Source organism: Genypterus blacodes, unplaced genomic scaffold, assembly GCF_046128005.1.
Source record: "Genypterus blacodes isolate CSIRO-AG114 ecotype Tasmania unplaced genomic scaffold, CSIRO-AGI_Gbla_v1 ptg000131l_1, whole genome shotgun sequence".
NCBI classification, from domain to species: Eukaryota; Metazoa; Chordata; class Actinopteri; order Ophidiiformes; family Ophidiidae; genus Genypterus; species Genypterus blacodes.
In genome coordinates this window covers 1,927,304-1,954,040 of record NW_027466933.1, presented here as the reverse complement: position 1 = coordinate 1,954,040, position 26,737 = coordinate 1,927,304, and the positions used below count along the sequence as shown (strand labels likewise).

Below are 26,737 nucleotides of genomic sequence, written 5' to 3'. Positions count from 1 at the left end.
AGCCTATTGTAATGATGAATACTCACACATTTCTGGACAATTGTGGCAGCGTCATTTTCGTAGTCTTCCTCTTTGGTCCCAGTGGAGGCAGAGCGGAGCTGCAAGCCACTGCCTACCTGCAAAATGGCCATGCAGGTGGCCACACTCACACCTGGAGGATACAAACAATTCAATGTGAAACATAGAGCGGGATCATAGGGACCAAGGGGGACCATATATTGCATAGGCATAGATGTGCCATATCTTTGAAAACTATTGATAATCAGTGGTCTTTAAAGCATTTAAGGAGTTATCTTAATGATGGTATGGAGTGTTGCTTACCTGCATAGAGACAGCTCAAAGCAAGCACAGTCATGTCCAGTAATCTGCCTGGTGTCAACGGCTCCAGTACAGGCAGGGAAAGTGTGTCCAAAGCCATGGTTACATCTATCACCAGTGAATGAAATCTGGATATGGGTTTAAGAATGACTTAGTAAGTAATTCACAAACACAAACCGTAGTCATTGAATACATGTGCAGTAACTAGCATAACCTAACTTGGGTCAGTTTATCAATGACTTGACACATCCCTACTAATTGCAGTACATAGCAATACAATTAAGTTTCTGTGGACATTCTTGTTCAATCAAGCAGTCACAACACTCTGCTTTCAAATCTAGCACCTCATTTGCTCTGCTCTTCTAGGCTGAAAACAAACATCCTAACATTGCAGATGATACATTGAATCCACTCTCCATGTATCCCCTCTGATAAGACTAAAAAGGTTTATCAACACAAACAGTAGCACCTTTTAGATATATTGCAAAGTATATAAATTTTATAAATACCCGTTGCGGACAGCAGTGGCATCCGCCACAGTTGCTGGCATGATAAAGAAAGAGTTTGCTGATACAGCATCCTGAAAACGGTTGATGTAGCGCAGAAAGTAGGGCAAGTTGAGGCACACTCGCAGCAACTTCTCAGACCCACCTGGACAGATAAGAGCGTGAAGTGAAGAAGTAACTCTAACAGAGATTCTTAAGAAGTCAACAAGAGCCTGCCACAATACAAAGGGAGCTCACCAAGTTCCTGTAAGCTTGAGACATTCTGCGAGACAAAGGCATTTTTCATTTTGGCCTGAACAGCCTGATCTGTGGTTTGGTCATCGCAATCACTTTCAGCCTATAATTGGATAGAAATTCAGCGGTAAAACAACAACAATTAATTATAACAATCAAGGCACTGACAGTCTGCCTGGAGAGACTAACACAAACACTGATAAACTGCTGTGATGCTGTCAAGAGCTACCTGCATGTGCGATCCTGATGGGGAGGCTAAAATGGTGGTAAGGTCAGGGTTAAAAACTGAAGTCAGCTGATTGAAGAAGTTCATTTGGACTTCCTTTTGTCGAAGTTCAGGGTTCACAGCACTGGGCATCTCTTTCTGATCTTCCACTATGAAATGAGGGAAAACAGTTCTTAAAGATTCTGTATTTTTGTTGTGTAAGGTAACGCGACCATGAACCATCCCCTGAGGAAGACTTACCATCTGAAAGAGTCTTTACAGTTTGAGGCAACTTGGCAGACTTCATCATAGCAGTGAAAGTTATGATTTCTGTCCGATCGAGTCTGCTGCAGCCGGTGCAAAGTCCTTTTATTAGGAGGATCAGGTGTTTCTGAAGAAAAGTATACACAGGAAAACCACTTTATCTCTTAGACTTCTATCTAAATAATAAGAATCAATGACCTGTTTGAATCTGGTTTCCTCATTTCCGACAAGGTGTAAAACAAATACCAAAAATGCAGAATCCCTGCCCCTTGTCAAGTTAAGCAGTAGTGATCTGTCCAACTATATATTTACAGTAATACCTCGAAATGATGCATAGTTTAGTCTTCAAATTTCTTCAAATGAGTTTGTTGCTCTCACCTGTGACACCGCACATGCCTCATCTGGGTTCTCCAACCGTAGCAGTGAGAATTCAATCAATACTTTGCATGCTGCAGCAACAGACAGCAACTGATTTCTTGGAACTAAACAGGCAGAGAAAAAAGAATTGGCTTGCTGTTAGAATTGAAACATAGGTTACACCATTTTAACCAATTATCTCAACAAGTAACAGCACGCTTGAATATGAATTTACAATTAAACTTTTCAAACATACTTTAAGTCAATTTGGACAAAATTCAAAAGAAGAATAAAAAAATACATACTTTGTCCACATACTGTGGTGATGTAATGTGCAGAGAGTGCCACGAATGACGAGTAGAAAGGCTCATACTGTTTGTCGTGGTGAAGAATTTCTGATTCACTGTAAATAACAAGCAAAGCACAGTATCTCATGAAATACTACATTCTATTTTTCATACAACAGTCGGACATTTTTCTTTTCACTTCAGCAACATTAGAGGAATGGAAACCAGGACAGAGAGAGAATGACATGGAAAGATGGGATAAGATGAGTGTTTGTGAGACACACTTTAGATGGATGGAACTATAAACCTACTGCAAAAACAGTCCAGCTGAAAAACATGAGGAATACTGCAGTAGACTTTGGCAGTTTCAAATGCACTCCTACAAGAAGTGGAGCAAACTGTCCCAGCTGAGTGACACTTCAACCTGAGATCAGATCATATGCTAACAGGAGGCGCACAAACTGTGTTGCTGGAGCAGATTTATGTGAACAAGATGGTGCGAGCATAAAAACACTGAGCTGCAGAACTGGCCCTCGACATAGCAATAAACAGAAAAAGGGGACTGTCAAATATTTGGAGGTGACCAAACCAAACTGTTGGCATAACAAACGTATGACTTCAGATGGTTCTGCTTATGATGCATGTGCTCAGCTCAGAAGATCTCCAGTCATTAATCACCATACACAACTATGCAAAAAACTACTTCTGAAAATAGAAGTTGCAGTCAAATCAACACTGTGTACGTAGGCAGAGTGCTGGCAGACTGGAACTGCCAATGGCCTCATTGCAAGACACACAGAATATTCAATAACTCCAATGCTGAAACACATGGGTATGGCTACATTAGGTTTAAGTGTATGAGTAAGCAAGTGTGTCCATCATATACTAATATCTTCATGGTCTTTCTTAATCATTCATGGCTTAAATGACTAAGACTTTCTCCAGAGGCGACTGTTGGCAACTACTATATTAAGGATTGCATCCAAATAAGGGTAGAAAATAATTTGCATTTGTTGTGTTCATTACAAATGATTTGCATGCTTAATATATTCATTGTTTATGCAACAAAACATAAAAAAAATAATGACAAACGGCTATTGCAAGTTCTATGATCACAAAATGATGTAACGCTGTCCTATTGACTGAATTTTGAGGAAATATTGTCAATAGATGAAGACACACAAACTTATCTGCACTGATGGCACCGCCCAAAGCAGGAAAAAGCAAGACAATGGCGCACAAAAACAATGTCTCTAAAACATAACTTAACTGATTAAATATGAAATGGCATGGAAATATGCTGTCAGTTGGTTTGACGTTGACAGCATTCCCAATTTATTTGCTCTGCTTTTCAGGTCTGATGCTCCAATGTCACCCTACATTGAACCGCTTACTTGCATTGGTCAAATTGAGTTCAATGCAATGATTTCACAATACAACCAGACCAAACCTATCCCGTTTTTACTGATAAAGTGGAACATGAAACCAAACAAGCTTAGTATGAGACTGTCGTTTTCAAGTTGGTCGTTTCACTGGAAAATGAAACCAATATAAAACATGGCAGCTCTTCACTTGAAGGATCAGCTGATGTCACCTCTGCTTGAACAGGGGGGTGTAAAGTGACAACCTGGGCATAGACACACACACACACTTCCTCCTCAACCTAATGACATGTTACCGCATTGTGTCATGTGAGGAGCTTCAGCAAGTGGAATTTTTTTTGAGCTGGGATCACCTTAACTTCAAAAGGCTCTTCAAATAATTGTTACACTCTTTTGCCAAGAAGCTTCGTCACGGCACAGCTTTCTTCCACGTCGGACTTCCAAAAACACATTTAATCGGCAGCACTACAAACATTATTTATTCAATTTAAATAACATGAGCGGCGTCCCATCACCACCTCGCCCCAGAAAGGAGCACAGGGTCTCCGCCTACTTTCAGCTCAAACACCGACATACAGCCGACGAGCATTAGCCGCTGAATGTTAAAGGTATCTGATGACAAGACTAGTTAACGCCGGTGTGTGCGGCCAGCAGAGCCACTACCAACTGTAGTTAGCTGACGTTGTCCACTGTTGACGGCGGCTGACCCGTCAACACCTGCCAGTTTGCGAGGCCCGTTCGTTAGCTGGGCTGGCTAATGTTTGTGTTAGCTAGCTAATGATGAAGCAATTTTTTGCACACTGCGACGTAGACTAACATTGACAAAGCAACTTGTTACAGAGATTGTCAGCAATCCCCAACGACGCGTGGTGTCGCATGTGCACTAATTTATACGATATCAGATAGTGTAAGATTAATACCTTTTGAGTAAGTTTGCTAACGTTAGCCAAGTGCAGCAACTGAGTCGTTGACAGTGGAACTTGGGCTCATATAGCTCGCTAGCTAGGTAGCCGCTAACACTTGCTAAGCTAAATCCGTGCTGTTTCTATGCGATTTAACTAACCAGGCTAGGTTAGCAAGTTAGCCAGCCGACTGACTCCAGAGTGGACACGGCCAATATTCCAGCAAATAGAGAGTCGCAGCTTATTGACACGTAACCGGTTACCTGTTGATTATAGACCCAATAAGCTGAGGTAGCTCTTTAGTCTCAAAAGCGGTGTATGAAGCTGATAAAAGCGGTCGTACTGCCGCTGTCCATTCGTGTTCATCTCCTCCGCTCGACGCCATCTTGAAATCCCGTAGAAAAAATCTGGCTGCTGGCAGAAGGAACTTTCAAAGTAGATCACAGGGGGCGCTGTTGGGCCGATTTGGTATCTTGACCAGAATTATAGCCATGGTTTATATTCTTACGATATGAGTTATTATTTTATTCATTTAATATTATATAATTTATTTTGTATGATTCATTGTATATCAGGTCACTTATATTTAATTAATCAAATAATTAAATATTTTTTTATTAACCTCAGAGAATATTAGTTTTATATCGAGTTTAGATCTAGCTGGAAGACAGAGTGCAAAACCTCTGGTTAACAGTACACGTTTGACTATTTCGCTTTCTTCTGCTGATAATGCTCATTCGTTTGTAACCTTTTAATAATATTACTTCCATGTTTGAAGTATTAAGTAGTGCGAGTTTGTAACATAAGGGGGGCAGCACTTCTGTGTTACAAGAGAAAATAGGAAGCAGTCAACTTCCGGTTTCCTCTTTCCGCTGAAGAGCAAAGCCCAGGCTCCAGCCGTGATGGCCAAGCTAATAGCGTTCTGCCTTAAATTCATTCTTTTATGCGGCGTAGCCGAGGCTGTTTTTGAGGATCAAGTTGGGAAATTTGACTGGTAAGAGGATTCTGACGAGCGATCGAATCCCGGCGTAGTTTTAGTGACGTGTTTAAATGTGCAGATGCTAATGCTAACACCTGTCTCAGCTAGTAGCTCCGAGCCGGTGTGTGTGTGTGTGTGTGTGTGTGTGTGTGTGTGTGTGTGTGTGTGTGTGTGTGTGTGTGTGTGTGTGTGTGTGTGTGTGTGTGTGTGTGGTCTGAAATGTAGTGTAGCGAATGTGGATGACATGCATTTGCGCAAGTGACGAAGTAAACGCTGCCATTACACAATTTGTGAACAGACATACAGAAATCCGAGGAAGAGTGCAGCTGATCGCGACCTGACAGAAGCTGGACATGTTTCATTCATTCACTTTCACGATGCTGTGGAATTTATTACAATATGAACCCCCCTCCATTTTTATATCACGAACTGTGGTTATAAACATCAGCTTAACAATGTCACCCAGAAATGAAAATTTGTGTTTAAAAGCAGGAAATTGTCTTCTGGTCACAAAGCTGCATTGTTTCTCTTTCCTTCCAAATCATCTTCATAGGATGTCAGAACATATTGATCAACCCTGTAAATTGGGACATAATCCAGACTTTTCATGTGTTGAGATGTAATTCTAAAGAAGCTTGTTGACCCTGTGAGTGTTTGTGTGTCTGTCTGGCAGGAAGCAGCAGTATGTAGGGAAGGTTCGCTTTGCTCACTATGACACGCAAACGCAGTCGTCCAAGAAAGTGTTTGCGGCGACGGAACAGAACGTCTTTGCTGCACTCAACACTAGGACCGGAGAGCCGCGTAAGTGTTTGACCTTCAGGAGCGATTTCACCTTCACTTTAAATTAGGCCCAGATGGAGAAACAGGAGATGAATCAGTCTGACGCATCAACATATTTAATGTTAATGTCTGTTCCAGTCTGGCGTCATGTAGATAAGAGCGGGCCAGAGGGAAACATCGACGCTCTGCTGTTTCATGGACAAGGTCAGTTTGTCATGTCGGGCTTAAGGTGGTTGACGTTTCTAAGCTGATGAAAGACAACAACAACATAAACTCTGATTTCTGACATAGACGCCGTAGTGGTGGTTGGCAACGGCCGCCTGCTTCGCTCCTGGGAGACCAACGTCGGCGGTCTGAACTGGGAGATCGTTCTGGACTCTGGCAGGTGAGCTGCACCTCGACGGTTCAGAAGTTATAAGTCGTCTGTTATCCTTGCTCAAATCCTAAACTGTTTTCATGTTTTTTTAGCTTCCAGTCTGCGAATTTTGTCGGACAGCACGACTCTGTGAAGTATGTGGCTGTTTTGAAGAAAAGTACCGTCTCTCTCCATTACCTTTCCAATGGTCACCAGAAGTGGCTGGAGAATCTTCCAGAGAGGTAAACAATCACATGCGCATGTGTTTAAGAGATTTAAATGAGCTAGAACTGTTAAATGAGCCTTGTTTTTGGGTCTGTTACATACCAGTTATGCATCGTAGCATGTGTTAAATGCCACATAAAAAAAATTGTGTGCATGATAAAGAAGTTGACATTGTCTTTGTCTTTCTGTCTCTGTAGTGAAACTGTGGAGTACCAGACGGTCTATTCTAATGGAAACAGTGACGTGTACGTGCTGGGAGTCGTTCCCAATTCCCACATCACTGTCGTGGTTTACAGTGTGGAGGACGGAGAGATCATCCAACAGGTATTCTATTCATGTTTCCCCTCTCTGGGTCGCCTCGCTGCTCCATACTGCTCGCCTGTAGATGAGGTTGTTCCAGAACCGTCGTACATTCCCACACCAAGCTTTGTTCCCTGGCGTCCTCTCAGGTCACCGTCCAGGCTCCGTGGCTGTCCGACCTGCAGGCCAGCTGTGCGGTGGTCAGCGACGGGATCCTAATGTGCGCTGACTCGGGCACTGAGTCCCTGTACATGCTGGACTTACATATGCAGACATATGCACAGATGACCCAGGTCACCCTGCAGGTACCCTCCAGACTTACTAAACTCTTTCATGAAGGATTCTTCTTACTTATCTGTATTGACTCTGATTTTCTACACACACATCTTACTGTCTAATACCACGTTTGACCATTCTACTGTCTCTTGCAGTCACTGGGGCTTGAAATGTCCCCAGGCTTCCACCCACGGCTGGTGTCCACTCAGCCAAACTCAGCTCGGCCGCCGCTGTCAGAGTTCTTCCTCCAGATCGGACCGGACCACCATCTGCTGCTGCAGCTCAACAACAGAGAGATCGTCAACCTGAGGGATTTCAAGCCTGTGCGTCCCCTTTCCTTTCCCCTTCATTTGTGTATCATAGGTCTGGACAGTTATCCATATTCATTTATTATACAGTATTAAAGGAACAGTGTGGGTTACATTCACAGGCCATGTTGGTTTCTTTTGCCACCACTGGAGAGAAGACCGTCGCTGCCGTCATGTCACCAAAGAATCAAACGGTGAGTCGCTGTGAAGCTTTGCTCTTTCCATTTGATTTAAACGTGATCTTCTCTTCAGTGGTCCTGGTCTCATTGTCTTGTTTGCCATCTGTTTTCCTGTCTAGGCTTGCAGTCTTAACCTCTTCAGTGCAGAATCGGGGCGCAGGCTTCTTGACACGACACTCATTTTTAATCTGGACCCTAGCGGTGGGAAACCAGAGGAGGTGAGCGTAAAGCTGAAGAATATTATGGGTTTACAGTTTGGATTTCGTTTAGAGTGGATTTATATGCTTGTTGTCGATTGGTGATGATGTGCTTTTTGTTACTGTGCTCTCACTAGAAGCTAACATAAATCAAACCCGTTGTCTTCCAGCTGTTCGTGCAGGCGTTTCTGAAGAAAGACGACTCTGTGGGCTACAAGGTCATGGTTCAGACCGAAGACCACACGCTGACCTTCATACAGCAGCCAGGTGAAGTAGATTGCTTCCTGCTTGACTTCTCTGAAGGAAAGAAAGATACACAGGGGTTAAAAACTCCTGAAGTCATGTGATTTCTGTAAGGTGTCACAAGAGGCCCGGGTGATCTCAGAAACACTAACGCTGTGTGTTGCTTTGCAGGGCGTGTCATGTGGACGCGAGAGGAGGCCCTGGCTGATGTGGTAACCATGGAGATGGTGGATCTGCCTCTCACGGGGACGCAGGCGGAGCTGGAGGGAGAGTTTGGCAAAAAGGCCGGTAAATATCAAACTAATGTCCCTTCTACAAATTCTAATATCCTGCTTTGCATTGAGTTTCAGCATCTTGTATGTCGTCTTTAATCCTTCTGTCTATTTAAGATTCATGTCTGCTTAGCTTACTTACTATGAAGCAATCAGAGCTGCTGCAGGCTTCTTGTTCTAACAGATTTCTTCCTTGATGGCCAGTTTCCTGCTGAGCATTGGGGTTATGCATTTGTCTCATTTGCTGCTGCTGCCACTTCACTTTGTTTTGTCTTTGTCTCGTTTTATTGCTGCGCTTGGATTTCAGCCATTCAAGGTAACAGATTTCACTTCTCTGCTTTCTATCCTCTCCTCACAGCACTTGATTTAACTAATGTGAATTATTTTGTATTTCTATAAGAAGAGAACACCACAGAAAATGATTTTAGTTCATCTTTGGCATCGTCTCCTTAAATGTCTGTAATCGTCAGTTCAAAGTGATCCTGTGAAAGTTGCTGAGCGCGGCTCTGTCCTCCGTTTGTCTTCCAGACGGCCTGTTCTCCATGGTGCTGAAGCGTCTCTCCTCTCAGCTCATCCTGCTGCAGGCCTGGATCTCTCACCTCTGGAAGCTCTTCTACGACGCGCGGAAGCCCCGCAGCCAGGTCAAAAACGACGTGACCATCGAGAATCTGTCCAGGGACGAGTTCAACCTGCAGAAGATGATGGTTATGGTCACCGCATCTGGCAAGGTACCAAAACACCGATTCTGTTCTTGTTCCTCTTCAGCTTTGGGTGGGATGAAGTTCAGGATGTCTTTGTTTCTCTACTCTTCATCCTTTTGCCTTTTTCTCCTCTGTAAAGCTCTTTGGAATCGACAGCAAGACGGGCTCTATTCTATGGAGACACTACCTGGACAACGTTCCGTCCAACGCCGCTTTCCAGCTGATGGTGCAAAGGACGACCGCCCACTTCCCTCACCCCCCTCAGTGCACACTGCTCATCAAGGACAAGGTATCTTCTTCTATCCATCAACGCAGAAGCAAAACCAAATGTTTCCATAAGCTGCTCAACAGCAAACTTGTTCCTGTGCACATTAACATCCTCAATAACGTCAACAATCAGAGTCTCTGTGCCAAACTGAGTTGCCTACCTGAAGTAATTTCCGCTTCAGTTTGACTATTGGCCACCCTTCACCTATTTAAGATCACCTGTAATCTGATCTCTGCCTGTTATCTGTGAGACATTGTTAAACGGCTCGTAGCAGCAGAGCTCTTGAATATCACAGACCCGTTTGCTGATGACGCAGGTTTATGCTCTTTTATTTTATTGCATGTGCTCACAATGGCCAATGAGTTTTCCAAGTCCTAAATCCAGCTAAATATAGCAGAAGTATGCCTTGAGTTGAGTTTTAATGTCCTTTTTACTATGGCTGAGAACTTGTTCCACTCTTTATTCTTGGCCCAGGACACAGGATTGACTTCACTCCACGTCTTTAATCCCATTTTTGGAAAGAAGAGTCACATCACGCCTCCCACTCTGCCTCAGCCAATACTCCAGTCAGTCCTGCTGCCTCTCATGGACCAGGATTATGCTAAAGTGCTGCTTCTGGTTGATGACCAGTACAAGGTGAGTTTAAATACCTGCTACTTTTATTTATTCGTAACCCACTCTCACATCCTCATAAGGAAACCAGCTAGTTACAACCGATTCTGATTCCACTTTCCTCTTGTGATTACTTTGATAAGCACATAAGTGTAGAAACCCTGACAGACTGTCCGTGTCCAGCTTGCAGCTTTTTTGTTTCACAAGAACAAATTTGAGTCGTTGGTCTGACGTTGTGTTTGTTTCTCCAGGTCTTTGCGTTTCCCTCCACTAAGAACGTTCTGCAGCAGCTCCAGGAGATGGCCTCGTCCATCTTCTTTTATCTTGTCGACTCCAGCCAGGGAAGACTGTCCGGCTACAGGTTACGCACGGTGAGCCAAACATCTACTTATGATGTTTTAGGAGATCTGTTTAGTTTTCGTTTCCCTTGTGTGACACCTCTACCAGTTCATTACAATGGCTGACGCAGGCTGTCTTTGTGTCTCAGGACTTGTCCACCGAGCTGATCTGGGACGTCGTCCTGCCAACCGAGGTGCAGAAGATTGTCACCGTCAAAGGGAAACGGCCCAACGAGCATGTGCACTCTCAGGGCCGAGTCATGGGAGACCGCAGTGTCCTGTACAAGGTGGGAATCTCTGGAGAAGTCACAGCGGTGTAGAAGCGGCGTCGATGTTATTGCTCCAGCTTACTTGTCACCCCCCCACCCCCACATGGTCTCAACTTTTCTCAGCTTTTCTGGTCTTTCCCACTTTAGTCAGAAAAGCAGAGTCATCCTCATCTCCAGACTCATGTCACTGTTTCCCCAGTGAATCATTCCCTCGCTCCGGCGCTCGCTCCGAGAAGAAAACATCTCCTTTTTTTTCTATACTAGGACTTCATTCCTTGCTTCACTGCTTGATCTTTGTGATCCTTTAATGTAATCGTATTAAACTCCTGCACTAATTTATGGACACAAAATAAGAAATAATTTTTTAGGTCATAGACAACCATTCAAACGGGGCTAAGACTGTATACCTATGCGTTCATTTCCGCAGTACTTGAATCCCAACCTGCTGGCCGTGGTGACGGAGAGCACGGACACACATCAAGAGCGCAGCTTCGTCGGCATCATGCTGGTCGACGGCGTCACCGGTCGCATTATCCACGAGGCTGTGCAGAGAAAGGCCAAGGGGCCAGTGCATGTGGTGCACTCTGAGAACTGGGTGGTGGTGAGTAACGTTCACAGCTACACTTCAACTCGACGGTGACGGTTAACGTTTGTGTTAAGTGTTTAAAGCCTAAATCAGGCTGTAGTCAAAACATTGTGCAAAAGGAATTGTAAACGGATCTTGAGATTCATGCTTTCTTATTTGTGTTTTGTTTATTCCTCAGTATGAATACTGGAGCACCAAGTCACGCAGGAACGAGTTCTCTGTCCTGGAGTTGTACGAAGGGATGGAGCTCTACAACAGCACGGTGTTCAGCTCGCTGGATCGGCCTCATGCTCCCCAGGTGCTCCAGCAGTCCTACATCTTCCCCTCCTCCATCTCCACCATGGAAGCCACCCTGACAGAGAAGGGCATCACCAGCCGCCACCTGCTCGGTGAGTGTCGGAACAGGAGATCTCCTGGAGGTCGCACTCCTTCTGTCTGTAGTCTCACAGTACAGCGGTACATTTAGGAAAACAATAATCCTTTCTGCGGTGCAAACTTCCCCTTCGATATTTACGAGCAGTCCGCCGTTTGGTTTCTCGTAAACCCAAAGATCTTTCCATCGTTGCTCAGCACGTTCCGCCTCTTAATGTGTTTTCTCTGGGTACTCTTTGTCACAGTTGGCCTGCCGTCAGGAGGAATTCTGTCATTACCGAAGATGTTTCTTGACCCACGGAGGCCAGAAATAGTAACGGAGCAAAGCCGGTAAGTCTGATTCGCTTTAAAGTAAAAAGATTGACTGATTGTTTTCGTCTACTGAACTTCTGTGTTGACTTTCCAGCGAGGAGAACCTGATCCCCTACGCACCAGAGCTGCTGATCCGCACAGAGTGGTTCGTCAACTACAATCAGAGTATAACAAGAGTGAGAGGAATTCACACAGCCCCCTCTGGACTGGAGTCCACATGCCTGGTCAGTTTAGCTCCCCAGTATTGATGCATAGAAACTACTACAACACAAAGTAACATGTTTTCTTGATACTGATTGATCACAACAGTCATAACATTAACATGTATTCTTGTTTCGACTCACTCATCACTGGGCCCATCTGATATTTAGGATACAAGATAATACATTTTACAAACATTCATAAAACCGAGAAAAAAAAATCAAAAATTCAATAAATTGAAATTGATTGGTTATGCCTTGATAAATACAGCTTCTATCTAAAAATCAAACACAGAGGTATATAAAGAAAAATGTGATTTTTCTCCCAGGTTGTGGCGTACGGGTTGGACATCTACCAGACACGCGTCTATCCCTCCAAGCAGTTTGACGTACTAAAAGACGATTACGACTACATGCTGATCAGCAGTGTCCTCTTCGCCCTCTTCTTCGCCACCATGATTAGCAAGCGCCTGGCAGAAGTCAAACTGCTGAACCGAGCCTGGCGCTAAACGCGATCAGCAGAATCCCGTCTCTGATAAGCCCCGAGGCTGCACCGAGGGTCTCAGCCCGAGGAGATGAGAAGCGCTGAGGCAGCGCCTGTTTGAAGACCACAGGTCAAAGTTCAATAAGGCCCATAACGAACTGCAGGGGTGAGGGGATCGTGGGGTGGGGGTGAGAGGAGGGATTATTGATGGTTTTATGTTTGTTTTTTTTTAACTTATTTTGCAAAAAAAAAGAATAATGTATGTCTGAGTATGTGTGTGTGTCCGCGTGCCATGTCATTTTGATTAAACATTTAACAATTAACTGTAATTAAGAATGAAAGAAGCAGAATTCCTGCCCATGTGAAAGATAATGCATTAATGAATGAGTTTTGTTTGTTTTTTCCCCCCAAAAAATGATTTTCCTAACATTTCTGCTCCATTAGATAGATTTTAATGGCGAGTTAGACCACGGCGACAGAATGACATGAGTCACGTGAGCACAATGACCCGTTGGCCTCACAGCTGGACGGTTTGTACCTTTTTAACCTGCTGAGATCAAAACTGCCACCGCTATGGGTGGCAGTTAAACTGTGAAGTGGAAGCACTGAGAGATAATGTAGCCTGGACAGGAAATGGTGAAGATTCTCCCATCGGAAACGCCGTCACGCCGTCCATCCACGCCACCATCATCATCTCACCATGGATAAAGGAATATTACCAATATTATCTTATATTTGACATCAAGGCCTCGCTCAGCTTGTATGTTAGCAAGCTGCTCCAGCCTCATTATCAGCTGCTCTTGGTGCACCATTAAAGATTATATGTCAGAAATCTGGATGTAATGTTTGTGTTTTCATTTCAAAACTGACACAATGGACCTTCATTTCATCTTATAGGACCAACTTAGAAGCCCAAGATGTTTCATTAGAAGCACAAGCTCCTGTAAGAACATCAAGGAGCCATAACACACAGACACGGAGCCAACCATAGAGTGAATAAGTTATTTTATTTCTATAAATAGATTAAAAATACATCATTTTACAAGGATTTACTTTTGACACGAACATTAGGAACAAACAGCCTTTTTTCTGAACTGGACACAGAACCTTCATGAGAACTTCAAACCGCTTTTATGTGTAACGTGTGTAAACGTGGGTCTGCACCTTCTACAGTATAAAAAAATGTAACATGCTTTCCATGCCCATAAATAAGAAGACACGACGGGGTTAACGCCAACAGCTGGTCCATAAATAACACACTGGGGCACAGTGGGCAGAGAGGCACGTGTGTGAAGTGAAGCCTGACATGAAAAGGTGGAATATTTTGCAGTTGGAATGTAGCTTAGTATAACGTTTCATTAAGATAATCAGAGATACTAATATGAGCAAGTTACACGTAATTTGTCAAGATTGAATGGAACTCAACCTAAATGTACCTTTGAATAGAAATGTGTGTTTTGAAAAGAGGCAGCGAGGAGAAGTGCAGTTAAACTGAGCTTTAGTGTGTTTTACTGTGCAGATCAAAGCCTTCAGCTGCGTCGTGTCGTTTCAGTCTCAGCCACTTTGTTCACTGTTAGAATTAGCAGAAAATCATTATCGTCTAACCCGTTAACGTTCTGAAAATCAAATGAATCCATCCTTTGATGTTGTGATTTGAAGCAGCATTGGAAAGACGATGTCCATTACGTAAATAGGACAAATACTTTTGTACAAAACCAGCTTGTACCTACAGTAATTATATTCACTCACGTGTGTGAAATCTAGTTTCACTCATGATATCGGATCAGTTTGCTTTTTAGTGATGTGGGATTTCAGTTCTCGTAAATGGACAAAATACATTTCCATCTTAAAACTGGAAAACCTTTGAGGAGGTCATTAATTCTCCTATGTTGTGGACTGAACATGCTGGAATGTTTAGTTATTTCCCACGTCATCACTGAAAATACGACTGGCAATGTGTCGACGTAAAAGAGCTCACAGTGCTGACATCATCTTCAAACACACACACCACACCGGCATGACATCACACACTCATGTAAGCATGTGGCGGTAGGTGATGGCAGTCACAGCGGCATATGTTATATGTTTTTATCTGTTCTGACAGAAGGTGGCGCCGTCCTTCTTGTCTGGTTCGCAAAAGAGTCTTTCCCGTCTGTCGGCGTACGGCGCTCGACCTGGGAGGAGGATGTAGTGTGTGGCGCTGTCCTGTCTGCCGTCCCTCACGATGGGAACAATGCAGGGAGAAGGCTGAGCTGCAGGTGGCGCCCTTTCACTCTGCTGTCTCTGTGACGCCCTGCTCACATATTCCGGGTTAGCAGCAAAACTCTGAGTGGCGGGCATCACCCCATTGATGTAAATGGGAAGGCTTTTAGGGCTCGGGGTACGCGGAGGGCAGACTGGGACTAAGGGGACCCTCGGAGGGATTTTAGGAGGTCTGTCCTCGTCGTTGGCGCTGGTCCTCGACAGAGACGAGGGCTTTGGAGGGATGGGGACACGAGGGGGGATCTGTGGCCTGTCAGTGCTGCCGTGAAGGAGATGAGAAGGAGGACAAGAAAATCTGTGTCTGGACGATAGGTGGTGATCGGGCTCTTGCTGAGCTAAAGTCCACATGTTGGCTCCAAACCCACTTCCTCTCCCGACCCCTCTATCCTCTGCGCCTGGCCATGAGAACGCGCTGGAGCCCGGCCCGGTACTGCCAGCCCCCAGCATGCCCTCTTGGTAGGCGTAGTTTACTTGGCCGCAGCCTCTGTAGCTGCCCCTGCACATGGCCTTGGGGCAGCTTTTGGGCAAAAGGCGGCGTCGGTCACTCGTGTACAACTCCACCTCGCTATCTGCTGCTTCGTCCGACATGAGCTCCTCAGGGTCGGGTGGAGGCGGGAGGGGCTTGGCTTCCCTCTGCTGGCCCCCAAACAGCGAGCGTCTATGGGAAGAAGGGACCACCTGGTCTCCCTCGTGGGACCGCAGCACATTATCAGGCGTGAGGCGGAAGGTGTCGGTGTAGAACGGAGGCTGGGAGATGTTGGCTGCAGGAGGCACAAACAAAGACACGTTACAGAGGTCCTCACAACTCCTGACACTGCTGCTGTGTATACAAGGTTTTCCCATCACTGGAGTGTCACTCGTGTTTCCTATCACACAAGTGGTGTTTCCTTCAGAAACTCTCAGAGGAAGAAACGTGGAAAACAACTTGAAGTGAGGAAAAAAAACACGAGTCGGTGTTTAGAGATGATGGAGGAAGGACAAGCAGACGGCCCACTCTCCTTTAATAATAAACCCTCCTGCTTTGCTGGCTGTATCACGGAGGAAACGGGAGTGAAAACAAACTGAAAAACAAACGCTTAACCTATCACCCCGTTCGTCAAACATCAGCCACAACACCACGATTACAACCGGAATCGTCATTATCTGTGGGGCAGCGCACAATCTGAAGCAGCTTCCCATAACCTTCTGCTGAGCTCAGCCTCCATGGAAACATCCAAGACTGCAGGAACAGCTGGTGACCAGGGGACCACAGCTCCTCTTCCTCACTCTCCTCTGCTACACTACTCAAGCCCAAACCTCTTCTCCTAGTTTGATGGGGTCTAAACTTGCGGCTGTTGAAAATGTTAATTTCATAATAAAGGCAACCTAATATGAAGCCTGGCTCGTACTACAGGGCTTCATATCAGATGCTGAATATGCGAAACATCCCACACATGAGGACTCGCATTGTTTTCTTCCTCTGGTGTGTGGAGAGGAAACACACAATCTGCAAACCACACAGATTCCATTCACAATCTACCAGCCAGAGCTCCGCAAAGCGAAGAATCCCACTAAATCTAACGTGACATCAGGTGGTGGGTGGTCTCCAGTTTAGTGTTGAGCATTGAACCCATGGTCCTCTGGAGGTTAACTCTTACGTAATTCACTCGCATTTTCAAACATGTTTCTGCAGCAATGGACCATTTAATTCAAATGATTTTAAAGACATTAACACATCAGGTGTATTAAGTGTAAAGCATAGAAAGCATGGGTGACTCACTCTTGAATTCTTTGGCCATCTGCTGCGGCTGAAGCTCCGTCAGGTTGTTCTCCACGCCGAAGCAAAGCCTGCAAAACAACACAAGTTAAGAAATCCATACAGTCCAATGTATGGATGTCAATCATTCCCCAACGTAACCTGTCATGAGTGAGTCATTATAAGTGAAATAACAAGCATGACAACAGCGCCGCGACGCAGTTAGTGCTTTTTTGGTGTTTACATTAGGTGACCCCTAGAAGATGATGGATACATGGAAACAGGTTGATGATTACTTCTGGGAAAACTGTGGAAGTGGACGAGGGAAGGTCTTTATGTTTTTATCGTTGTAGTTGTTTTTTGGAAATATGAGATGCTGAACTTTGTTGAGTTTTTGTTCCTTCATATATCAGACGCTGCAAAATTATTTGACAGTGACTGGAACTCAAGCCCTGAGCCATTCCCAAGCACAAATAGAGGATTTAGTCATCTATGCTTCAGTTATTCTGGATTCAAAGCCTGAGTGTAGTACTTGTATAGAGATCTATAACTATATCTTACCTGTTCATGTCGTGTTGTCCCCAGTAGTTGTTCTGACTCCCTGCCATGTTGCAGCAGCAGGTGAAGTTTTTATAAAAGGCTTTAAAGTCTCTTTGCTTATTGGCACTAAACCACCGACGCGGCTCGTCTCCGTCACGTCCATCACAGCATCGTCGTAGCCATTGGAATGCTGCAGGAGACAAACGGAGGAGCGGATCATTAGAGCTGCTGAACTGAATATTGTATGTCCAATACTTCATCTCCTGGTTCATTCAGCTTTAAACTCTTTGTCTACGTAACCAAAGCCATGCTGCTGACCTTCCTCCCCTCTGTGAGTAAACTGAAAGAGGCTGTGTTACAGTCAGCTTAGTCACCTTCCACATGAAAGCAGCGTGACCTTCACCTGACCCAAAAACTGCGTTCATCTCCGTTCAAACGTGATATCAGTTGGTGTCGTATCAAAGGGACGGGAAGCAGCTGACATCCACTTTAGAATGGGAGTATTTGATCGTGGAACTTTGTGGCGGTGATTCATAGACAATCAGCAATTCCGTTTAACGACCTGATGAGTAAGAATGACGTGGGACTTTATTGAAGACATTTATGTTCCGGCATGGAAATACACAAACGTTTAGGCTACTTTATTGGTTTGTCTTTTTAGTTTATTCTTGTTTCTCTTAAATAGAACATTACTAAATGACTATAGTATTCACAACATAATCTGATCAGATGTGTTTGTGTGTACGTGTGTGTGTGTGTTGTGTACTCTGGTGTGCTGTCACAGTAGTGGAGTAAAGAGTTTGTCATCAGGATCACAGGAATGCTGCACAATTATCCCCTGTTGTCCAGGCGGATACTGCAGGGCTTCATGGGCACAAAGAGGAGGGAGACTGAGGCCCGCCGCTGCCCTCCCACATGTGACCCAGAGGTTACGTAATACCACGCTCATCAGAAGTGCAACCACAAAGACACACACATGGCAGAGCTCGTGGAGGTTGTTGACTGGGGTTTGTGATGGCAGCGGCTCACCTTTGGTTTTGCAAAAGTTTGAAACTGTTGGGACAAAGTTTAAGGGGACCTGTGCAGATTTTCCTGTTCCTATTTTCCTTTAGGGCCTATGTCCAAACATTTGCAATGTTTTAATGTGCAAATAACAAATGGCTCTGTGACTATGCTCCCTTTCTGTATCACCTCTGTGCTCACTGAGTGAATATATAGGCAATTTTCAGTATTGTCTCTTTAAAGCTAAGCCCACTGTACTCTGAGGCATAAGTATTATCATATAGATGAGAGAATTGAAAAAAAATATTGATAAAGGGGACTTCCAGGTTCCATGTAATAAAGATTGAAACCCTGACTATACACCTAGTGGCACTGTAGCTCTAGGTCGCAGTATGTAGTATACATTTTGTCCCCATATATGGAATTGCATCATGGTGCCTTCACCAATCACACTATTAAATCCCTGCCCACTTTTATGCCTCACTACAACCCGCCAATCACAGCACCAAGCAGGCATGAGTGGCGGAGGGCCGGGGTCAGAAAGTTACCACGTTCCGACAGGCCCGTCAGATGAAGCAGACACACTCCTCCTACCCCGATGGAAGTCAATGAAAGATCTGTATTTTAATCGTATAATCACACTGCAGATTTAGTCTTCAAAGCGTACGCAGCACAAAATGATCCTGCTTTGTTTCATGTAACTCACAGGTCCACACGTGATGTGGGCTGCAGAGAAATGCACAGCATGCATAATGCAACAAAAACCCACAAACAAACAAAACAGTGACTTATGCATCTATTTGAATATTTATGTCATTCTTAAAACAACCGTCTGTGGCGTCATTTCCGTCAGTGAGCCTCGGAGATGGAAGAAGCTGAACAATCGTGAATTCTACCGGCAATTACTCAGTGTCCATGAATGGAGCCACTCTCAGGCATGAATGGGCCTTTGTGTCACTTTGGTGCACAGTGAAGCCAGCCTGAAAATCCAAGTGAACTCTCCCATGAGGTTAGGACTGAAGATACGCCATGGAGACCAGCAGCCATGGCCGAGGTATGGGCCTGTGCTGCTGAACCCCCCCCCCGGGCAGCCGGCCTGGGGGATTCTGGCACGGCTGCAGGGACACGCAGCAGGCAGAAAACAGTTTGTTTATGTCATGAAGGAGCCGCGATGTGTCGGCCTTGGCACTCACCATCTCACTTGTTGGTTTTTAGGCAACGGGCCATTCGCTGGGCCTTTGAAAGTGATGTCATTATTGGTCCTGGCATGGAGTGTCTGATTTACATCACAGACGTGCAGCAAACTGTGGGTGGAAGTCCAACTTTAACTGCTTCACTGACAAATGATCATTTTCATTATTTAATAATTTTTAATAACTTAGAAAATTGCAACAGTGGCCATCACAAGAATGTTTGTTTCATCTGAACAACAGTGAGAAAACCCAAAAGTGTTTCATTTGCAATCAAATGAAACCGAAGCTATGATCAGGTGACATTTGAAACTGAAATGTCAGTTGACTCATTGATCAGTCCTATCAGCACTACTTCAGTGAAAACACAACCACAAGGACACACTACTTTACTTCTCCACAACAACAAGTGTTCTCAACGAGATTAAATATTCACTGACAATTCCAAAAAGAATATTATTTGTTATAAGTTTACTCCACCATTTGCTTTCAGTTTTTAATAATTTCCTCCATAGAGCCTGAAGGAATGCAGTGAGCCAACATTGTGGCATTTGGGGAAAACTGCAGTATGTCAGACTAAATGCTCAGTTTGTAGTGTGATCGAGTAACTGAAACACAGTTTATTTGTCTTTCTCATCAGTGAAAACAGTCATTGCTTAGTTACTAAGTTGCTTCATTTACCAAAATCTAAAACAAATACATGTGACCAGATTCATCTGCCAATAAAACTGAAACATCCCACTGATTTCATGAACTCTAATTTGCTCAAGGGCAGTTGTGAAATTTCTAAAATGATACGCAACAGATCATGAAAACACTGATGAGATGAAGTCATATTCACTCTGTCCAGTGCAGCCAATTCAGTAAGAATGATGACACATTCACTGGATGTGACCCGGAATGTTGCTCCAACCTGAAATGTTTGGACTCAGTCATACTGAATGACATTACTCACTTTGCCTATTCATCAAGCTGCACTGTCACCTGTTGACCAATAACCCAGCCCTTTTGTACGTCATATAACATATCTAATTTCCTAAACCAGTCGATATAATATAAACAGTGTATAAATATAAATGAATAATAAATAAATAAATTCTGAGCTATTCTCCTTTCAGACTCACAACTCAAACATCATTCTATACAACTCTGTTCTTATCAAAGGGGAACAGAACACTTACATCTATAAATATAAAATGGCAACCCTAAAATTTTTGTTGAAATAAATTTTAGTTATATTATGTCAAAATGATTTTTTCTGAAAACGTGCCAGAAAATGCACAATTTAGAAACTAAAATATTATATACATCCTATTTTTCCGCGGGTCGACTCTTGCTGGTGAGCGCCCACTAGCGGCCGGATGAGGCGCTGATCCTTGTGGAGCCCAGGCAGCAGCTCCGCCTGAAGTTAGCGAACCTCACAGAGGTCTGCAGCGGGCCAGGAGGGCTCCGAGTCCCGCCACACACAGGCACTTACCCCGGACGGGTCAGTCGGTGTGTCGTTCACCCCACACACTGATTAACTACGGACGAACATTAACTAAATTCACTCCGAGTGTCGCGTTAAAGGAGCGAGAACCTCCATAGCGGCTTTGGTCGAACGGGTTCGCGTCCCGGTTTCCACACCACGGTAACTTTAACTATTGAGCCTTTCCTCTATTTCGCCTTCTGGCTTCGATAGAGACATTTAAAATATTATAAAATACTTAAATTACACGCTGAAACAAGCGGCGTCCAGTCTTTATATCACACACTCATACAGTTTCACACACCAAAGCTTCTCCGTAGATCTAAACGAGCGGCTCCTACCTCGTACATGCTGCCTGCGCCTCCATCGCTCGTTCGCCGGGTCTCTGAGTCCGTTTTCAGTCAGTCCTGAACCATGTGCGCCTCCTCTGTCAACAACACAGGGAGGTGAAGCTCATTTTGTCACTGTGACGCTGTTTTCCACATCTCGTTATAAACGCACCCAGCAGCACGTCAAACTCCACCCCGCCCGGGCGGACTTAAAGGGAAAAACGAGCCCGAAACACATCGCTGCGAGCCACGAAGCGTCAAGTTCATCATCTCACTGCGTGTGTTCTCCAGAAATATGACTGGAAAGTACAATTTACATTTTGAAATACCTGTAATTAAGTATTTAAATTAGTTGGAGTTGATTCCCACCTTGTTGAGTGCGAGTTAATAATTTAAAATCGCTAAAATTAAGATTTTCAAAACTTTCACACATAAATTGACACAGACAGAGATGTGCAAAAGCTACAATATTGCTTGACACAATGTAGCATTACTCATTTTGAAGGTTTGATTGAAAGAATCTGAGCCTTCCACATGTAACATCATTCTTGGGTGTATTTGAACATCAGCTGCTTTTGTCTCACTGGTTAATAATTATACAGTATATTAGATGTGTCCCAAAGGTCCACTCCAGTCTCTCTCAGGTGGACAAACTCAAGATGTCCCAATATCAGTGCCAGAACATTATTTTGGACTGACAATGTTTGACTCAGAAGATATCAATCACCCCGCCGAGGCTCTGGAAGGTCCCTGGTTGGATTCTGGGCTCCTTCTTGAGAGCCTGGCCGAGTGCTGTTGAGCAAGACACTGAACCCCTAACTGCTCCTGATGTGCGGGTTGGCACCTTGCATGGAATGAACCTGCCAGCAGTGTATGAGTGTGTGTATGAATGGGTGAATGTGAGGTCCAGTCCATTTACAATTTGCCCCTCACACCTTGACAACAGTGTACTGCAAAGGGAAGTGCTGTACCTTTTATGACACCAACGTTATTTGAAAGCCATAAATTACATGCAGATTATGATTTTATGTGCAAAGAACGACTGAGTACATATAATGGTCAGGACTGTTTAAGGCAACATAATTCATAAGCACTAAAGTTAGTCTAAAGCAGTCTATATATCATCCTGGTTTTAAGCTTTTGCAAATAATAATTCCTCTGCATAAAGTATTTCTGGGGGTCAATGGCCAAAAATGACCAACGACCTCCAGGATCAGAATTAGAACCCTTTCATCCGCCAAATGTAATAAGTCTATGGGAAATTGCCCTCCGTAATGTAGTAAACAATTTTGGTGTGACCTGTGTGGGAGTGTATGTGGGTGGCTTTTGGCGTCTGTACAATAATATGACAGACCGAGAATAACAAGCACACGATTGGCGGAGCAGTCGTGGTGGATGAGTTCTCTTTTTCAAGGCTGAATCTCGCATTGGAGTTCACTGTCTGTGTTTGTCCTCGCCCACGCCGAGAGACGCAGGAGGACAATACAGGAGGACATTTAGCAGAAAATAACAGGGAAGTGAGAGCAGGCTTTTTGTTTTTACCAAACCACATTAGGCCTGCTGCTTGCCTCAGGCTGCACTGCCCAAACATAGTAAAAACAAACAACAAAAGCCATCAAGCCCTTAAGCAGAACAGCAGAATAGACACATTATGTATCGTAAAGTACTGAATAATACCTAATTGACTCAATCATAAAACACAGATAGCAAATAAACCTGTGACCTTCATTCAGATGAGCTCCTTCCACTGTAGTAATACTCCAATAAAACTCCATATAGGGCCACACTCATGACATAATGGGTTTAAGACGCGCCGTATAGGCATATACACGAATCATAAAGCCACAAAATAAATGTACTATATGTAATGTGCTCGTGTTGCTGCAACAATCATTTGTCCTTGTTCCAGTCTAAGGGTTTGTTTGCTCAAAGGAATACTCATACTTTTTAGCAAATACTGTGATTGATCAACTTCCTGTTGTGCAACCAAACCATGGCCTGCAGTTTCACCAGTCGCTCCACTTTGCCTTTGACAAAAAGAGGTGAAACCGGTGTCATTCACCCGTACATAAACTCAGATTTCGCAGCCGAACATGGCCAGAAACCACAGAGCTTTGATGTGGATTCTAGCAGAGATCTCAAAGTATCCAAACATACCGAACATGTCAGGATGCATTGTGAGAAGAATGAGCACATTGAGAACAAAGGGGATTTTAAGGGAAATGTTCACCACTGTAGCTTAAAACTGGTAAATGTTTCCATAAAGGCATTGATTCATGACATTTCTAACAATTAAGGGATTTATAATGCCTGTGCATGCTTACATGTTACTTATGTGAGAACACTCAATGTTTGTTTTTTTAAATGACCTTGGACTGTTTACCTTAACTGTGCATGATTTGATTATTACTGTTATTCCAATTTACCATATTAAAGAGGTTAAAGATGAACAAAACAGCTCTCGTCTGTGTTTTCAAACGGCCCTAAAGTTAACTGAATTACTTTTCTCATAAATTAACGTCATGCCCTTAAAGGTTTGAGTCTGCACAGCTTCCTGTTGGCTCTGTTTTGTACCTCTGAAGTTATCGCGACCCAGCACATTTCAGGTTTTTAGCCACCTGCACAGGCCGACTCTCTCACTGCATCCCTCTGTGGGCGCGTAGTGACCCGGGATGCTCAGAGCTGTGGGGGTTGTTGTCGGGGTGGGCCAGGCTCACACAGGGGAGGTCAAGTCATTTCCTGCTCTGAGAGACCTCCGTCCCTCACAGCTGTCAGCGCAGTCAGAAGAAGTCCACCTCCCACATCTGTACCCCCCCTCCCCTCTTCCTTTTCCTTTTTTTGTTTTTTAAAGATGTGATGGATCGCTGCGGAGGAGGAGGAACTCCCTCACACTGCTTCAAAATTAAAGATGGACCATCAAAAGGGAACTGAAACTGAGGAGTAGTGTTTGTGGGTTGTTAGTTCCTCTCACATGAAGGAGAGGAGCATCAAAAGTTGAAAACAAGAAAGAAGAGTATAGAGAAGAATGAACACTAAGCAGCTCTAATCTGAAACATCCAGCTGGGGTTGATTGTGTCTGATATCCAAAGTCAGATTGTTACCTCAAAGTGGATCAAAGTGGATCTTGATCTTCTCCTCTGTTGGTACCACAGTATATAAATGTCCGCACACTGCAGGAATGGGTAGTAAAGTAAGTGGGTGTTAACATACGTGTTCGATGGTAAATACATTTGTGTAGGTTGATGTGCTGACATGGCATGGAGGGGAATTCTCTTATAGAGGAACCAGCTGTGTACTGTAACATGTAATAGTAATTAGAGCCTGGATGCAGACTGCAGACAGATGAGACTGCTGTCATTTTCAAAGTCACAGTCTGTTAAACTGTTAACGCTTACAGGCACACACACAGCGTACACACACACACACACACACACACACACACACACACACACACACACACACACACACACACACACACACACACACACACACACACATGCAGTATACATTATCCATAACAGAGTTTACTATGTGTATTTACTTACTTTACTTTTTCATCTCTAATCCACAGCAGAAAAGAAGGAAAGAAGAGGAAATTGTTTAGAAGTGTCCACAAATCAGATAATCATGAAAACAAAACATTGTACAAAGGAGTTCCTTTGTCCACTGGTTTGTGATTTCCATTGAATATGTAATATACAAATTCACCTTTAATTAGCCTTTTCCTGGTGGAACACAGATGTAACAAACAGACCAAATGTTCCCTGTTCCTAACCTCCATAAGGTCAGAATGAGGTCCTTTTGGCAAACTTTTCTATGTGTTTTTAAGAACGTAATGAAAATGAGCTGCCAATGATGACTGAGTCTAGTTCTGTAAGTGTGCTGCCTCCCAATGTGTCACAGCTGGAACATCATCTTCAGGCTTATATGAGAACGTTCACACTCTATAGTGGAAAGGCAGTCTCTCCTGAGGCAAAATGTTTTTCCAAACATTTGTCACCGTCCTCAGGGACCGACCACCAAACGTTTCCACAGCAACACAAGCGCCACACACTGACATCAATCTTTTGATTTCTCATTGCTTGTATCCTCATGTCATCTTTCCTCGCAAATTGATGTTACAGGCTCAACCACAGAAATGATTGAACGGTATAATGTAACATTTATGACTTATATAAATTTGAAATACATCATTAGATAGAATGCTTCCATTACAGCTGCTGCATAAACAGGGGCCGCAATAAATCAGAACAAACTCAACAGCGAGGCAGCTAAGGAGCAACAAAAGGCTCTGAAGAACTACAAAGCTCCTATGAAATTCTTATGTTGACTTTATTGCTCCTCTTTGTTCCCACCCACCATTTCCTTCAGCCTGACATGGAGCAGTCATGTTTGACATTCTATTCCTGCGTAGAAGTTCAGGAAGCACGGAAACGCTCCACGTCTAACTGAGAAACTAAAGGAATGACTATATGTTGTGTTCCTAAACACAGTCTGCAGACATACACGTGGGATTTACTAAATGTTACATTGCTTTAATTTATTAACTCTGCACATGCGGCTGCCCCTGACAAGATGGAGGCGTCGGGCAGGAAGCAGACTCCTCAAATGTCTGAGTGGGCTCCTTACCGCAGCCTTTGACCTCATCCTGTGAGGAGACAGCTCAGTTATCAAAGAACCAACAGCCACCAGGAGGAAGAGGAGGAAGAGGAGGACAGACTGAGGGATTTATGCTGCCTTGTGAATGTTAGCGCAAAAGGAAAAACAATAGAGTGAAATTTTGAAATGTGGAAGAATCAGATCGATTGTTCATCATCAAATCAAATGTCATCAATTGTCTGGTCTCACTATGTGAAGGAATTAAAAATAAATGAATCCTGGATGTCTCTGTCTATAACAACTATGATCAAATGAACCTATTAGTGGAAAACACAGAGACAAACGGTGGATTGTGAAGCCGTTTTTTCCCAGGATCCCCACCAGACAAACCAAACAGAGCCTGTGATCAAAGACGTGTTGAGGATTAAAGTGATTTAAACGCTGTGACATCTGATTTCATGGTGGTGGCGGCAGGGAATCCAGCATGAAAGGAGCGATTCTTGACCCAGGACATAGAGCTGGAGGCCTGGGCAGATTGGCTACCCGTGGTCCCAGGCCTGAGAGTGGGCCGAGGCTTTGCGGGCCCAGCAGGAGGCGATACAGCTGTAATGTGTAAGACAGAAGGTGCCGCGGGTCGTTCCATTATCTGCCATTCTGACCACACACTCCTTCATTCTTTCGCTTATCAGGTCATGGGCACACAGGGGTTTTATGAGAAATCAGGAGACATTTCATTGAAGTGGCGTGAGACATTGTCAATATTTGCGTGTTTTCCCAGTGCCCATGCGTCTGAGGTCAAAGTCGACCTGAATCACTACACCAGGGGCTGGGTGACCTTTCAGGGCCCTGATGGAAAACTACTCAACAGCAGGAATATAGCTTGATGGCTGATTATTTAATG

The 26,737-nt window shown here is 44.1% G+C and overlaps 3 protein-coding genes across 10 annotated transcripts in view; 1 reads left to right on the top strand and 2 right to left on the bottom strand.

Annotated features, from left to right (window-relative positions):
- Positions 1-4,860, bottom strand: part of ubr4 (ubiquitin protein ligase E3 component n-recognin 4) — a 37,348-nt gene extending 32,488 nt beyond the window's left edge. For all 7 annotated transcript variants that reach the window (XM_076163415.1, XM_076163418.1, XM_076163416.1 and 4 more), the window contains exons 1-9: positions 4,719-4,860; positions 2,190-2,287; positions 1,906-2,009; positions 1,525-1,654; positions 1,288-1,433; positions 1,062-1,161; positions 828-969; positions 322-446; positions 27-151 (exon numbers count right to left, since the gene is read on the bottom strand). In XM_076163415.1, coding sequence (XP_076019530.1) covers positions 27-151; positions 322-446; positions 828-969; positions 1,062-1,161; positions 1,288-1,433; positions 1,525-1,654; positions 1,906-2,009; positions 2,190-2,287; positions 4,719-4,840 — 1,092 coding nt within the window. In that variant the 5' untranslated portion in view covers positions 4,841-4,860. The remainder of the gene's footprint in view (positions 1-26; positions 152-321; positions 447-827; positions 970-1,061; positions 1,162-1,287; positions 1,434-1,524; positions 1,655-1,905; positions 2,010-2,189; positions 2,288-4,718) is intronic.
- A 453-nt stretch (positions 4,861-5,313) lies between these two features.
- On the top strand, positions 5,314-13,543 carry emc1 (ER membrane protein complex subunit 1). The gene is made up of 22 exons (XM_076163423.1): positions 5,314-5,449; positions 6,108-6,235; positions 6,353-6,418; positions 6,506-6,599; positions 6,683-6,811; positions 6,992-7,118; positions 7,244-7,399; positions 7,526-7,693; positions 7,801-7,872; positions 7,977-8,075; positions 8,225-8,321; positions 8,469-8,585; positions 9,098-9,297; positions 9,410-9,559; positions 10,013-10,174; positions 10,402-10,521; positions 10,638-10,775; positions 11,185-11,358; positions 11,522-11,732; positions 11,961-12,045; positions 12,122-12,251; positions 12,557-13,543. The coding sequence occupies exons 1-22, from the start codon at positions 5,358-5,360 to the stop codon at positions 12,734-12,736; spliced, it is 2,895 nt and encodes a 964-aa protein (XP_076019538.1). The 5' UTR covers positions 5,314-5,357; the 3' UTR covers positions 12,737-13,543.
- A 156-nt stretch (positions 13,544-13,699) lies between these two features.
- On the bottom strand, positions 13,700-21,403 carry errfi1b (ERBB receptor feedback inhibitor 1b). 2 transcript variants are annotated; one of them, XM_076163391.1, is made up of 5 exons: positions 21,250-21,403; positions 19,444-19,554; positions 17,270-17,438; positions 16,733-16,800; positions 13,700-15,734 (listed from the first exon to the last, which is right to left on the bottom strand). In XM_076163391.1, exons 3-5 carry the CDS (start codon positions 17,314-17,316, stop codon positions 14,800-14,802), a joined length of 1,050 nt encoding a protein of 349 aa, XP_076019506.1. In that variant the 5' UTR covers positions 17,317-17,438; positions 19,444-19,554; positions 21,250-21,403; the 3' UTR covers positions 13,700-14,799. The 2 variants fall into 2 exon arrangements, with proteins under 2 accessions (XP_076019506.1, XP_076019505.1); XM_076163390.1 differs by lacking the exon at positions 19,444-19,554 and having other exon boundaries at positions 21,250-21,402.
- Positions 21,404-26,737: the final 5,334 nt, after the last annotated feature.